Source organism: Ranitomeya variabilis, chromosome 5 (assembly GCF_051348905.1).
Source record: "Ranitomeya variabilis isolate aRanVar5 chromosome 5, aRanVar5.hap1, whole genome shotgun sequence".
Taxonomy (NCBI): Eukaryota; Metazoa; Chordata; class Amphibia; order Anura; family Dendrobatidae; genus Ranitomeya; species Ranitomeya variabilis.
In genome coordinates this window covers 248,540,863-248,555,494 of record NC_135236.1, presented here as the reverse complement: position 1 = coordinate 248,555,494, position 14,632 = coordinate 248,540,863, and the positions used below count along the sequence as shown (strand labels likewise).

The 14,632-nt window shown below is 46.2% G+C and overlaps 1 protein-coding gene across 2 annotated transcripts in view; it reads right to left on the bottom strand.

Moving 5' to 3' along the window:
* Positions 1-13,805, bottom strand: part of RBPMS2 (RNA binding protein, mRNA processing factor 2) — a 57,172-nt gene extending 43,367 nt beyond the window's left edge. The window contains exon 1 of one of the 2 annotated variants that reach the window (XM_077263988.1): positions 13,306-13,805. In XM_077263988.1, the coding sequence (XP_077120103.1) occupies positions 13,306-13,356 (51 nt within the window). In that variant the 5' untranslated portion in view covers positions 13,357-13,805. The remainder of the gene's footprint in view (positions 1-13,305) is intronic. The other variant, XM_077263989.1, reaches the window with a different exon arrangement.
* Positions 13,806-14,632: the final 827 nt, after the last annotated feature.

Here is a 14,632-nt window from a genome sequence, read left to right as displayed (position 1 = left end):
GTGGCCTGTTGTGACGAAACAACGTTCAATGTAACTTTTTTTGTCAGTCGGAACTGCCATTTCTGACCGTGCATGCGTGGCCGGAACTCAGCCTCCTCCACCCCATAATTCATAATGGGCAGCGGATGCATCTGAAAACTGCATCCGCTGCCCACGTTGTGCACTATTTGCACAATGTCTGTCGGGCCGATGGTTTGCGACAGGCCCCGTACCGACGGAAATGTGAAAGAGGCCTAACCCTCCAGCCCCATAATTCACATATGCCTGTTGAAGTGCTAAACAAATGTTTTGATGTATGGCGAATCCATATCTGGTTATACAGTGCTCAATCCCTGCAACTGATCAACCAATTTCTCTTCTTCCCTCTGTCATATGTTATTTTAAAGAGGAAGTTGGGGAGCAATTGCTCAAAAGATCGGGGGAACATGGGGCCCCCCCCAGACTGCACCATAAACAGTTGAAGCTCAACTACAAGTGAACTTTGAGGGTGTGCTGAATGCAACTTTGCGTTTAGCAAAGTTTTATTTACATATTTTTAGTGCATAACCGCTGCTGTGAATGATGAGGCCAATAATTACAGTAATACAGCGCTTCTTACAAGTGCTGTGCACAGCCAGAAATGTAGTCTAGTCATGGACTGAAGTAAATTTCTGACAATTTATGCCACTAAAGTAGAGTAAAATTTCAAGTATTTGCCAGGTGGGTTTCACAATGCCCATTCCAGCAAAGCGGGTTATGTCAAAAAGTAGCAACATTACTGCTCAATTTAATGCTGTGCAAAAGTTTGCCTATATGCTGGGTGTTTCTTTGGTTGTTTAAAAAACAAAATCTAAATATGTAACAAGATTATAAAGAGTACCAACAAGTCAGAACCAGTATTAGCTTTGTCACCATGACAGAAGATCAGCTCCTCACCCTCCTGTCAAGATCACATCTTGCACGCTTGACCCGCTCCCGTCCCACAGTCTTCATCCCAAGCCCAACACATCTTCAGCCTCTCACTCAACTGGTGTCTTACCCTCCTCCAAGCATGCCTTGATCACATCCTCAAAGAGCCCTCCCTCAACCCATCCTCTGTCTAGCCATCGACTGATCTCTTCTCCCTTATGCCTCAAAACAACTGTTGCCTCAGTTCTAGGACCCCAACTATTCTCCATCTACACCTTCGGCCTGGAACAGCTCATAAAATTCTACGTTTGCAGTATCATCTCTAGGCCGATGACAGATCTACCCATCTGGACCTGACCTCACCTCCTTACCCAAAATCCCACAATGCCTGTCATCTCAGCCTTTTCTGCTCGCTTTCTTAAACTGAACAACCTATCCATCAATGTCAATGGCTGCTCACTTTCCCCAGTCCCACATGCCTGATGCCTTGGGGTGATCCTCGTCTCTGCCCTCTTTTTCAAGCCATATATCCAAGCCCTGGCTTCCTCCTGCCATCTCAAAAATAAATGCTGTATCTGCATTCCTTGACCATGAAACAACAAAAATACTAGTTCATGCCCTTATCTCCCGCCTTGACTAATGCAGCCTCCTACTCTGGCCTCCCCTCTAGCACCACTCCAATCCATCTTACACTCTGCTGCCCGACTAATCTACCTGTCTCCCCGCTATTCCCTAGCCTGTCCCCTATGCCAAGCCCTTCACTGGTTTCCTGTTGTCCAGAGACTCCAGTTCAAAACCATAGACATAGAAAGCCATCCACACCCCGTCTCTTCCATACATCTGTGACATGGTCTCCTGGTACTTACACGCAACCTTCAATCCTCACAAGATTTTTCTCTACTCCCCTCCCATACCCAAAACTTCTCCCGTGATTCCCCCATACTCTGGAACTCTACCCCAACACAGACTCTTGCCTATCATGGAAACCTTCAAAAAGAACCTGAAGACACCTCTTCTGATAAGCCTACAGCGATCCTCAACCTACTGCACAGCCAGCTCTACCCTCTCCTAGTGTATCCTCCCCCATCTTCTGTAGACTGAGCCCTCATGGGCAGGGTCCCCTCTCCTTCTGTACCTGTTAAGCATGAGCAAAAACAAGGCACTGTTTATTGTATTTGTCTATATTTGCCCCCTTTACACATGTAAAGCACCATGGAATAAATGGCACTATAAAAAAATGAAGTAAAATAATCTAGACTCAATTATGGTCATCTGCCTATGAGGCGTTTGTAAAGTCTTAGAGACCTACTTGTGTTTTATGTTCTGCAGACTGCAACAATACTGTGTGCTTTTCAGGTCATGGAAGTCAAATCTCATAATTCTGAATGGAATGTGTCTTTTGGAGAAGTGTCTGCTTTAAAATCCACTTTTAGAGTCTAAATAAGCTTTTCTATTGACTCCAATGAGAATATGTTTATAGGTATTGTTTATTGCCATGAGTTTCTCAGAAGGAGAAGGGAAAGGGCAAAATCTCAAATTTAAAGTGGTTTTTTATTTAATTTATTTTTTTAACCACAAATGCCTAAAATTGACCACCACCAATATAAGCATAAACAAAACACTTTAAAAGCTTACCATTAAGAGAAACATGTGGGGAGGCAATCTTGTGTTAAATAAATCATGGTCAAACAAAGTTACAAAAATATGTATAAGTGATCAAGATATGTTTAGCAGCATCAGTTAATCTAATATATTGTGTGTCCGGGATTGGCATCTGCACTGTCGCAGCTACAGCCACAAAGTTTTGCACAGTCACAGGTCTGGACTGAGAGCATCATAGGCTTTGTTGTGAGGCAAAATTTTAACCCTGCGTGTTCCAATTCACGAAACAATTTTGCCCCCATCTACATAATGGGGAAAAAGTGAAAGGAAAGTGTTGGAGGCAAATTGACAGCTGCCGATGCTAACAAGGGGGACTTAAAGAATGAGAGCGATGGTGCCAAAAAGCATATACCATACAGTTGCTAAGGTGGGGCCCCGACTTGGGATACTCACCACACACAGGGATATGAACACACAAAATGCGCCACTCTACCACGTGCTTGAACACATACCACCAGCACACATTTCACCACACATACACCAACCTCGCCACATAAAAGTCAAAACACAAAACTCCTCATGGAAAACTCGCCACATGCAAAACTTGCACACGCAGAAAAATAGAATTAGAACTTACCGGTAATTCTCTTTCTAGGAACCTTCCACGACAGCAGTATCGGAGGATGTCTCCCCGCCCTAATAGGGGACAGGAACAGAAAGAGGTTAAATACCCCTCCCTGCAACCACCAGTGTTTTTTCTGGACACAGTAGCATATTTAGTTACCACTTAAGTGCAGGAAACAATCAGTATATAAATCAGATAGGGAGGGAAATTAGTGCTGTCGTGGAAGGTTCCTAGAAAGAGAATTACCGGTAAGTTCTAATTCTATTTTCTCTAGTCACCTTCCACGACAGCAGTATCGGAGTAATACCAACCGCTAATTTCTTTAGGGAGGGACAACAGCCTGGAGAACTCGTCTGCCAAACGAAAGGTCCCTATTGAAGTTGAGCCTGTAGTGCCTGGTGAATGTGTGGACTGATGACCAGGTGGCGGCTCTGCAAATCTGCTCTGAAGATGCGCTACCCCTCTCTGCCCAGGAAGTTGAGACTGCACGGGTGGAGTGTGCTTTTAGAGAAGCTGGAGGAGTCAGATTCTGGGATGAATAGGCAAGGCTAATGGCCTGTTTGATCCAATTTGCTATTGTACTTTTGGCTGCCTTCTTGCCTTTATTCCGTCCTGACCACTGGATGAATAGATTTTGATCCACCCTCCAACCTTCTGTCTGTTGAAGGTAGAATAGGACCACTCTGCGGACGTCCAGGGTATGAAAGATCTCTTCTTTTGGGTTAGATGGATTCGGACAGAAAGATGGTAAGATGATTTCTTGATTTCTGTGGAAATCAGAGACCACTTTAGGCATAAAGGAAGGATCCAATTTCAGGATTATGCTGTCCATAGTTACGGTCAGGAATGGTTCCTGGATTGATAAAGCCTGTATCTCCCCTACACGCCTGGCGGTAGTGATGGCCACCAAAAAGACCGTTTTTAGGGTCAGGATTTTTAAGTTGGCGGCTGAGAGGGGTTCAAAGGGATCACTGGTCAGACTGTTCAGGACAAGATTCAAGTCCCACGGAGGGGTGTGGACGAGACGTCTTGGACGGATTCTTGTTGCTGAAGCTATAAACCGTTTGATCCATCGGTGACTTGCCAGATCTTGGTCAAAGAAAGATCCGAGGGCCGACACTTGGACCTTCAGGGTACTTGGTGAGAGTCCCATCTCCAAGCCCTTCTGGAGGAATTGAAGGATTTGAGCAATTTCCGGGTTAAATGGATCTGGTTTGTTCGGAAGACACCATGAAGAAAATTTCTTCCATATTTTCCCATAAATGGCATTAGTGATCGGCTTCCTACTTTTTTGTAGGGTTTCGATCACGTCTTGAGAGAGCCCTCTGGCCTTCAGGATCTCGGCTTCAGAAGCCAGGCTGCTAACTTTAGCTTGTGCAGATCTGGATGAAATAGAGGACCCTGCTGAAGCAGGTCGTGTCTCTGGGGAAGTAGGATTGGACCTTCTAAGCACATGTCTGTTAACGCGTTGAACCAGCCTCTTCCTGGCCACAGTGGGGCTATCAGAATCGTTGGGACTTGTTCTATCCGGACTTTCTGCAATGTTCTGGATAGCAGTGGGATTGGCGGGAAGGCATACGCTAGGGTAAATTCCCAAGGATGTGAAAATGCGTCCAGTCCTTGGGTCTCGTTTGAGATGTTCAGGGAGAAAAAGTTGTCTGACTTTGTTCTGTCTGCTGGCGAACAGGTCCACCTCGGGGGTTCCCCACCTCTGGACCAAGGATAGGAATACCTCCTGATTTAGGGACCATTCCCCAGGATGAAAGTCCCTCCTGCTGAGGTAATCCGCCTGGGAATTGTCCAGCCCTTTTATATGTACTGCCGAAATAGACAGGAGGTGTTTCTCTGCCCAGGAAAAAATCCTTCCAGCAGTTAGCTTTAGGCTTGAGTATTTCGTGCCCCCTTGGTGTCGGAGGTAGGCGACAGTGGTCATGTTGTCGGACATCACCCGAACATGGTGACCCTGGATGAGGGCCGATGAGGCTTTTAGCGCCTCCTCCACTGCTTTTAACTCTCTCAGATTTGAGGAGCTGCGTCTCATCTCTAGGGACCATAGACCCTGAAAGTGTGATTTCTCGATCACCGCACCCCAACCTCTCTGACTTGCGTCTGTTGTAAGTACTCGGAGAGGGGTCTGATCCCAGCTGACTCCCCGCTGTAAGTTTCGGGGGTTCCGCCACCATGAGAGGGAGGATCTTACATGAGTAGGAAGAGGAATTCTTCTGGATAAAGCCATCTGGTGTCCTCTTGAATACGACAGGATGTGAGATTGGAGAGTCCTTGTATGGGCCTGGGCCCAGGAGACTGCCTGGATGCATGATGTTAGAGAACCCAGGATTGACATAGAGTCTCTCAGAGTTGGGAATTTCTGGTCTCTGAATTTGGAGATTTTGTGGACCAGATCTATCCGACGGTCCCTGGGTAAGAAGGACATTCTCTTTTCTGAGTCCAGCAGAATTCCTAGAAATTTCTTCTGGGGAGATGGCCGGAGATCTGATTTCGCCAGATTTGGAATCCACCCGAGAGACGTTAAGATGCTGAGAACCCTCGCCACGTCTTGATTGAGGCGAGAAGCTGATGGAGCAATAAGGAGGAAGTCGTCTAAGTATGGAATGACGCAGATCCCCTGTTGTCGTATAAAGATTATCACTTCCAGCATGATCTTGGTGAAGACCCGTGGAGCTGATGATACTCCGAAGGGAAGGACGTTGAACTGGTAATGGCTGATCCGTTTGTTTTGGGAAATGGCGAACCTGAGGAACCTCCTGTGGTCTGGGTGGATTGGCACATGGTAGTATGCGTCCCTCAGGTCCAATGTGGCCATTACCCAGTTCTGTCCAATCAGCGGGATTGCTGATCTGATAGATTCCATTTTGAATCTTCGATATCTTATCACCTGATTCAGAGGTTTGAGGTTTACGATAATACGGTGTTTCCCTGAGGGTTTCTTCACCAGAAAGAGATGGGAATAATGGCCTTCTCCTTTTTCCCGATGTGGTACGTGGGAAATCACTTTCTCTCGGAGCAGACTTAGAATATCCGACCTCAGAGCCTCCTGAAGTTTTGGAGATTGTGGAGAAGTGATTGTTAGATGGTGAGGAGGAGGACTCTCGAATTCCAATTTTAGGCCATCCTGTATGGTACGCAGGACCCACTGATCCCTGGTGATCTCCTGCCACCTGGGGAGAAAATTCGAGAGTCGACCCCCGACCTGAAAGCAGTCATTGTTTTTCAGAGGGCTGCTGGGGCTGGGGAACCATGATGTTTCTGGTTTTCCCACCTTTAGGGTAGCTCCATCGCCCCGTTTTGCCTTTTCCCCTATAGTTCTGTTGGGGTGGTTGTTCCCGGGGGGGGACGAAAAAACCGCTTCCTCGGGTTCCGTTGTTCTGGGAGAACCTTCTTTTTGTCTGAAGCCTTGTCCAGGATGTCGTCCAAGGCTGGTCCAAAGACATGATGGCCCTGGAAAGGGATACCACAAAGTTTGGACTTTGAGGTAACATCTCCCCCCCAAGATTTAAGCCACAGGGCCCTCCTTGCTGAGTTTGTAAGGACAGCGGATCTAGCGGCTACCCGTACTGATTCCGCTGAAGCGTCCGCGAGGAATCCGGATGCTTTTTGGAGCAAGGGGAGAGAATTAAGGATGTCCTCCCTGGATGTACCTTGTATGAGGTGGTTCTCTAAGGTACGAAGCCAGATAACCAATGATCTGGCCACACATGTTGAGGCCACGTTGGATTTTAATAAGTTAGTTGAGGTGTCCCAAGATCTCCTCAGTAAGCTCTCAGTCTTACGATCCATAGGATCTTTAAGTTGGGAGGAGTCTTCGAAGGGTAGGGCCGTTTTCTTAGTGACCCTTGACACCTGAACATCCACCTTGGGCATATCAAATAAAGAACAATCTCCCTCCAGAGGAAAGCGATTTTTGAACTCGGATGGAACGTTCAGTCCCTTTTCTGGCAGGCTCCACTCCTGGAGGATAATGTTCTCTATGTTTTCATGTATGGGGAATCCTTTTACCGATTTAGGTTTCAGACCCCCGAACATATCGTCCTGCACAGAATGGTCCTCTACCTCCTCTTCTACCCCCATGGTGCCCCTCACCATGGAAATTAACTCCTCCAAATCTTCAGATGAGAAGAGGTACTTCCTACTATCCGATCTGGGAGCAGGAGTAGACGTAGAACCCTCTTTCTCCCAGCTGTACTCTGAATCCGAGGTATGTATCTCGCCTGAGTCAGAGTCTGAGGCTACCCGGCCCACTTTCCTTTTCTTGGGAGGGGGAGGCTGCGGAGTCGGGGCTCGAGAGAATGTCGCCATAGAGGACTGAACCTCCTCCCTAATGAGGGTTCTGATACTATCCATTAAAGAAGGCTGTTCGCTACGCAGCACTTCGTCTGTGCATGGTTGGCAGAGCTTCTTAGTGTATGCTGAGGGGAGCTTGACTGAACAAGTACCACACTTGCGGCTGGGCTTCCTAGTGCCAGTGACCTTGTCTCCCTGAAACGAGAGAGAAAGGTGGACTGAGCCGCTACACTTTTACAGAATGGACAGCAAGGGACATCATCCCACTACTTACAGTAGAGGGGTGCACGCTGGGCTCTGCAGTAGCAGAGTGAGGGGGTTTGTCACCGTCCATAACGCTAGAGGTGCAGTCACCGACCGACGTCTCACTAGGAGGGCTCCCCAGTCAAGAATAAATAGTCTTACCGAGATTCCAGCGAGTTTGGTGCTCCTCCCTCGAAAAATGTCCCTGGGGGGGGTCTGAGACGCCCGCCTTGGCCGCCGCTGCTGTTCCCCATGTTCAGGACGCCGGCCGGCGCGCGCCAAGCTCCAGTTCAAACAACCGGAAGTCCCGGAGCGTCACTTCCGGTGTGCGCGCGCCAACCCCGCAGCAGCGTGGTGAGAGGAGGAAGCCGGGGAGCTACAGGAGGACCCCGGAGCACTACACCGCTCTGCATTACCACCCGAAGGTGGCGCAGGAAGAGCGGGTGGGGGTCCCAAGTCACGCGGGGACCGCGGAGATGGGAGCAGTCTGGAGGCGGAGGAGGAGACGGAGCTCTCGACCGCGACTGCCCGGCTGACAGGTAACTAGTGCTCTCGTTCGCCGGCCACGGCAGCACTATCGGAAACCTCTTCATGCCCCATAGGGGACAGGAAAAACACTGGTGGTTGCAGGAAGGGGAGGGGTATTTAACCTCTTTCTGTTCCTGTCCCCTATTAGGGCGGGGAGACATCCTCCGATACTGCTGTCGTGGAAGGTGACTAGAGAAAATTGCCACATGCACAAAAGTTGCAACACTTGCAAAAGTTGCCTCACACAAAACTTGCACATACTCAAAATGCACCACACAACTTGCTACATTAACCAGTCACATGCAACTCGACACTTGCTACACGCACGTTGCCACACAAAAGTCATCTCACAAAAGTTGCTACACACAACTTGACACATGAAACTTGCCCTAAAAACACACAAGTCTGGTATCCTGTCAAAAATAAAAAAAATCTGATTAATAAGCAGACAAACTACAAGAGCAACAAATGTACCATATAGGAAATACGGCAGCTGTCAGTCACATGACCTGTCTGTTATGTGTGAGCTAATATATACTACCGGGGGGAGGGCTTCCTGTTGGCTGGTGATTTATCAGGCTGCCAATAGCAACCAATCACAGCTCCGCTTCTATTGTGCTACAGTTAATCTGAGCTCTGGTTAATATAGGCAACAAAGGACATTCTCAGTATAACAAAGGTTGTGTGAGGTAATAGCATGTCAGTTAAGCCCCCGTCTCACATAGCGATATAGCTAGCGATATCGCTGCTGAGTCACAAGTTTTGTGACGCAACAGCGACCTCAGTAGCGATCTCGCTATGTGCGACATGTACCAGCGATCAGGCCCCTGCTGTGAGATCGCTGGTCGTGTCGGAATGGCCTGGACCTTTTTTGGTCGCTGAGGTCCCGCTGACATCGCTGAATCGGTGTGTGTGACACTGATCCAGCGATGTCTTCACTGGTAACCAGGGTAAACATCGGGTCACTAAGCGCAGGGCCGCGCTTAGTAACCCGATATTTACCCTGGTTACCAGCGTAAATGTAAAAAAACAAACAGTACATACTTGCCATCTGATGTCCGTCAGGTCCCTTGCCGTCTGCTTCCTGCTCTGACTGAGATCCGGCCGTACAGCGAGAGCGCAGCACAGCAGTGACGTCACCGCTGCGCTCTGCTCTCACTGTACGGCGGCTCAGTCAGAGCAGGAAGCAGACGGCAAGGGACCTGACGGACATCAGATGGCAAGTATGTACTGTTTGTTTTTTTTACATTTACGCTGGTAACCAGGGTAAACATCGGGTTACTAAGCGCGGCCCTGCGCTTAGTAACCTGATGTTTACCCTGGTTACCCGGGTGCTGCAGGGGGACTTCGGCATCGTTGAAGACAGTTTCAACGATGCCGAAGTCGTTCCCCTGATCGTTGGTCGCTGGAGAGCTGTCTGTGTGACAGCTCCCCAGCGACCACACAACGACTTACCAACGATCACGGCCAGGTCGTATCGCTGGTCGTGATCGTTGGTAAATCGCTATGTGAGACGGGGCCTTAAGGCTACTTTCACACTTCTGTCTTAAGGGATATGTCGCAAGGTGTCGTTTTGGAGAAAAACGCATCCTGCAAAGTTGCCCGCAGGATGCATTTTTTTTTCTCCATAGACTTGCATTAGCAACGTATGGCCACACGTCGCATCCGTCGTGCAACAGATGCGTCGTGTTTTGGCAGCTGCGGCACAAATAAAAAATTAAATGTAATTTTGTGCGTCGGGTCTGCCATTTCCAACCATGCATGCGGGGCCGAAACTCTGCCCCCTCCTCAGAACTCACAATGGGTAGCGGGTGCTTTGTTGAACTGCATCCGCTGCCCATGTTGTGCTACATTTAGCACACTGTCCATCGGTACGCACACTGTCCATCGGGCTGACGGTTTGCGACGGCCCCGTACCGACAGAAGTGTGAAAGTAGCCTTAGGGTGTGTTGGTGGAAAGGCTGATGACAGTCATCACCTCTCACCTTTATGTGAGAGAATATAGAAACAGCCAGTTACAGACTATTTTTACCACAATAATATATCTCATAAGAAAAGGAATTCCATGGCATGAATGTCAACTGATGCAAAAAGAAAAGCTGCATTACGGGCCAATGAAAAAAAAAAAAATGTGAAGACCGAGAAACAAGGCTGACACATGAGAACAGCAGCTGCTTCCTCAAGAGCCATATCCAACAGAGTTCCTCAATTCCTTGGATGGACAAGGACTTCCTCCTCACAACCTTTTTCTAAAACCTGGAGCACCTATTCTGCTATTGAGAAATTTGGATCCACAAGACTCTTAAGAACCTGTTTCCACATGTAATTGAGGCAACCATTTTGACAAGATGTGCCACAGGAGAAGGTGTTTTCATTTCAACAATTCATCTCATTCCATTCTGATTTGCCTTTTGATTTTAAACGCCTCCAGTTTCCTGTTTGACTGTCATTTGCTATGTCTCAGGGACAGTCCTTGAAAGTAGTTGGAATCGATTTACAATCTCCATGCTTTTCTCCTGGTCAACTATGTGGCCTGTTCAAGAGTTGGAACAGACAAAAATCTGTTAGTTTTTCCTTCAGGTGCAAAGACTAATAATGTCGTTTATCAAAAGGCTCTCAAATAAGTAGTAGATTACTTCACGTTACTTGGCCAGTTTAGTTAAATCTGTGTGGAATATCTCTGGTGTTGAAATATATGTTGTGAAATTCTTCTATTAGCTTAGTTTTTGCCTTTTAATAATTACATTTCTATCTATTTGTTTTGTGTGCAGAATAAGTTTGTTAACACATTCTATTTTGCTAACAGCAATTAACCCGGGCAAAGCTAGGTAGTACAGCTATTATATAAATACACACACACACTTAATCCAAATCACAACAGTTATGGCTCTATAATTTTGTATTGGAGAGGCCATATATGCCACATTGTGGACAGTTACAATATGAGAAAACCAAACAACCCTCCACTATGGATACACTACAAAACCAGCAGCATAGTTACAGAATGACAAAGCATATTATGTGAAATATTACTTTTCCCTTTCCAAGTGATCAGTAACTGAGGGTTTACAGAGACAGTTGATTTTATAGCAACAGCTCAAACATTAGTAGGTCTGGTTGCTGGGACTGTTTATTCTAAAAAGGCTTTACACCTCAAATGTTGATATTACAAAGGGGTAAGGAGATTCATATCTTAAAAGGAATACCTTCCAATACTAGTCATCTGGAGGGGCACCATATGTAATTCAGGAATTATCCAACTCCCAGAACAGTACAATTACCATTCTAACCCAATCGAGATCTACACTGGCACAGTTGCTTGCTATTCCAAAAAAAAAAAAAAAAAAAAAACTAGTTTAGATTTCATGTGAGTGTTGAATAAAAAAACCAAAAAAAAACCCAGCAAAGTGAACTAATGTTGATGTGAACAGGAAGAGTGTCAAGTGCATCTGCTTCAGAAACTCAATGTTAACAAAGCCCATGATAGGGTACATGCACACATTTGAGTATTTGCAACAGTTTTCTGAACCAAAAACACTGCATTTTACAGAGCTAGCAAAATGAGTTTTCTGAAGTCTCATGCCTTTTACCTTTTTCCTTGCAAATTTGAAGTCATGTCTGCAGCATGTCAATTCTTTCAGCATTTTTCACTTCAAACACGTGAAAAAAACAAATGCGTTTATTTCATGCAACATTTCTCTTGTCAAGAGATCCATTTTTAGTGCAGAAATTTCTGCTGCAAAATACCCATTGACGGCACAGAATACCTGCTGCAGACAGCAATAATTCATACAACTGACAGAAACAAAGGGCAGGAGTTAGCAATGCCACAATTGCATGCCCTTAAATGGAGGGTGTCCGCAGTTGTGACTTTAGTTTATGCCCCCAATGTATGCAAAACTGATCAGATTTGATAGCTTTGTTTCCCCAAACTTGAGGGGGGAAAAAAAAAACAAAAAAAAAAAAAAAAAAAAAACACACCCCTCCACACGTTTAAATTGAAGCCCTAATACTAGTTAGTTAATGAATGCAAGCCTCTCACTAGAGTAGAAAAACCTATACCCTTCTATTTATGTTACACATACTTTTGTATCAGCAAACTCCGTCATAGTTTATGTAACTTATTGCAGGAGTGCGGGAACATAAAGAGAATATAAGTATTACATGGTCCTTTTCATAATATTTAACACTTAATAGACAAGAAAGTGTAAACAGGTGAACATGTGTAGCTGGCACCATTGATATCCACTATTTTATGACAACCAAACTCCAGAGGTCATTCAGATGGCAGTTTTTCCAATGGATAAGACGCATAACCATCATGGTCCATTTACAGGTCTACTTTTCGCAGATGGTGCATACTGCTCAAAAACAATCAGATTTTGACTGGAATGAAAGCAAACTTATCACCAAGCTATAGACCTATATAGTTTGCCATAACAAGTCTATGGGTCAGAAGATATATTATTCTTATAGATTTGCAATAACAGGCTGTGATTCCAGACAAAAGCAGACGTGGCCAAAATATCTCCCTCCCATATACCTGCACCGCTTTTGAAAGCCTGTCACCCCCTTTCTAAAAGAAAAAAAAAAGTAAGGAGTCCAAGATGATTCACACACACAAAAAAAAAACCTTGACATCTGAACGAGCCCCAAGACATACAAGTAAATCGCTCCCTATGAGGCATGGCTTACTTCACCAGTGACAGATAGGAACTGGCCTAGTGTAAGGACAACTCTAAATATTTACCAGTGACATTAGACAAATCCAGAGAGAAGATAGTTTACACAGAACTAATCTCTAGTGTCTGTACAGCATCTTAAAAGGGAATACAGAAGAAGTTCACAGAAACTTTCATACAACAGCACTAGTTTTACATGGGACTGCAAGTAAGCAGAGGCAATACTCAGGAATCATGGTAGATTATACCCACTGCAGCTGTAGGAAGTGTAGTTGAGCAACTAATTTACAAGAAAACTAAAGAGTTGCAAAGAGAAACAACAAGTCAGAACTGAGAAAGTCATCAAAGAGAACATGAAAGGCAGAAGGAATATGAAAGTTTTTACAATGGGAGAAGCAGCCATGGAGGATGGAGGGTGGGAGAGGCAGCACTCACCTCTTCCTCTAGGTTACTGCTGTGCTCAGTGTCAGACTTTAGGGTACTCATGGCGTACAGACCAACAGCTGATTCCTCTGCAGAGTCCACGGTTGCTGGTGGTGGGGTCCCCTGCTAGACTAGAGAACGTGCCCCCTTCTTGCCCTTGTGCTGCACAACTTGTGGTGCCTGCAGCTGGAGTTGAGAGAGCTTGTGCCCAACTTTCATGTGGTGCGGAGGTGCCCAGTGCGGGTGCCAGGTATGTCTGCGGTGCAGAGGTGTCTGTGAGTGCTGGGGTGGAGAGTGCAGGAGAAGTGAGGCGGAGTGGGCGCCCTTTATACCAGCCCTTCCTGAAGTAAAAGCTTCATTAAGTAGGGGGAGTGAGCTCCAGGACGAGCATGGAGGGTCATCAATTAAAGTTCCACAGCCTGGGAGGGGTGGAGGGCTGTGCCCAGTGATGCACGCAGCGGGATCAGCTGCTTGTCCTCCTCCATGAGGGAGCAGCCAATCCTGTCCCGATCATCACCCTCTGGGCTGCTGTGAGGTTTTTTTTTCTTTAAAAAAAAAAAAAAAAAGAGAAAGTGAAAACTTTAATGGAACTTTTGATAAACTTGCATTATTATTTGGGAACAAGGGGAGCACTGCATGCCGGCACACAATGGGTTACCGGCCTGTATGAAGAGTGGTGACGAGCTGAGGAGTCAGTCATGGGAATATGTGTGTGGTGAGGGAGGGAGAAAACACGAGTGACCGGCTCATGTTTTCTCCCTGTGGGACTTCACTAAGTGTCCTCCGGTGACAGGACTTCAGCCCACTAGTGGCTGTGGAGCAGGAGATTTACTTCAGACGACAGCTATGAATCCTGCAGTCCTGTGTCCATATTTCCGAGCAGCCCTGTTCCCTGAGGCTAAGTTCACACAAATGTGTGTTTTTTCCAGAAGTATGACATCCGTATTTATACATCATGAGTTATTAAAATTAATCAGACCAAATAGCTTCCTATGTTGAGAACAATGGGCCCGCTTCATCAAAGCTGTGAAAAGTTGCAACATTTTGGCGCAATTTGAGGCTGCTCTATATATTTTTTCAGACTATTGGCATTCTCCCACCATTTTTGCCCAAAGTGGCAAATATGGTGTACGATAGGTTGTGGTGACCACCGCTTGTCAAATTAATGAGTAACGGCGTTTGCTACGCCACAAATCTTTCTCCAGCTGGGACGGGAGTAAGATTTATGGCAAGACACATGCCACTCATCAGACGATCTTTATTTATTAAGAGCTGTACACCTCCTAATAAATCAGAAGCCTCACTCTTCCCTTCACCCCCTTATTAAGACTGACAAGAC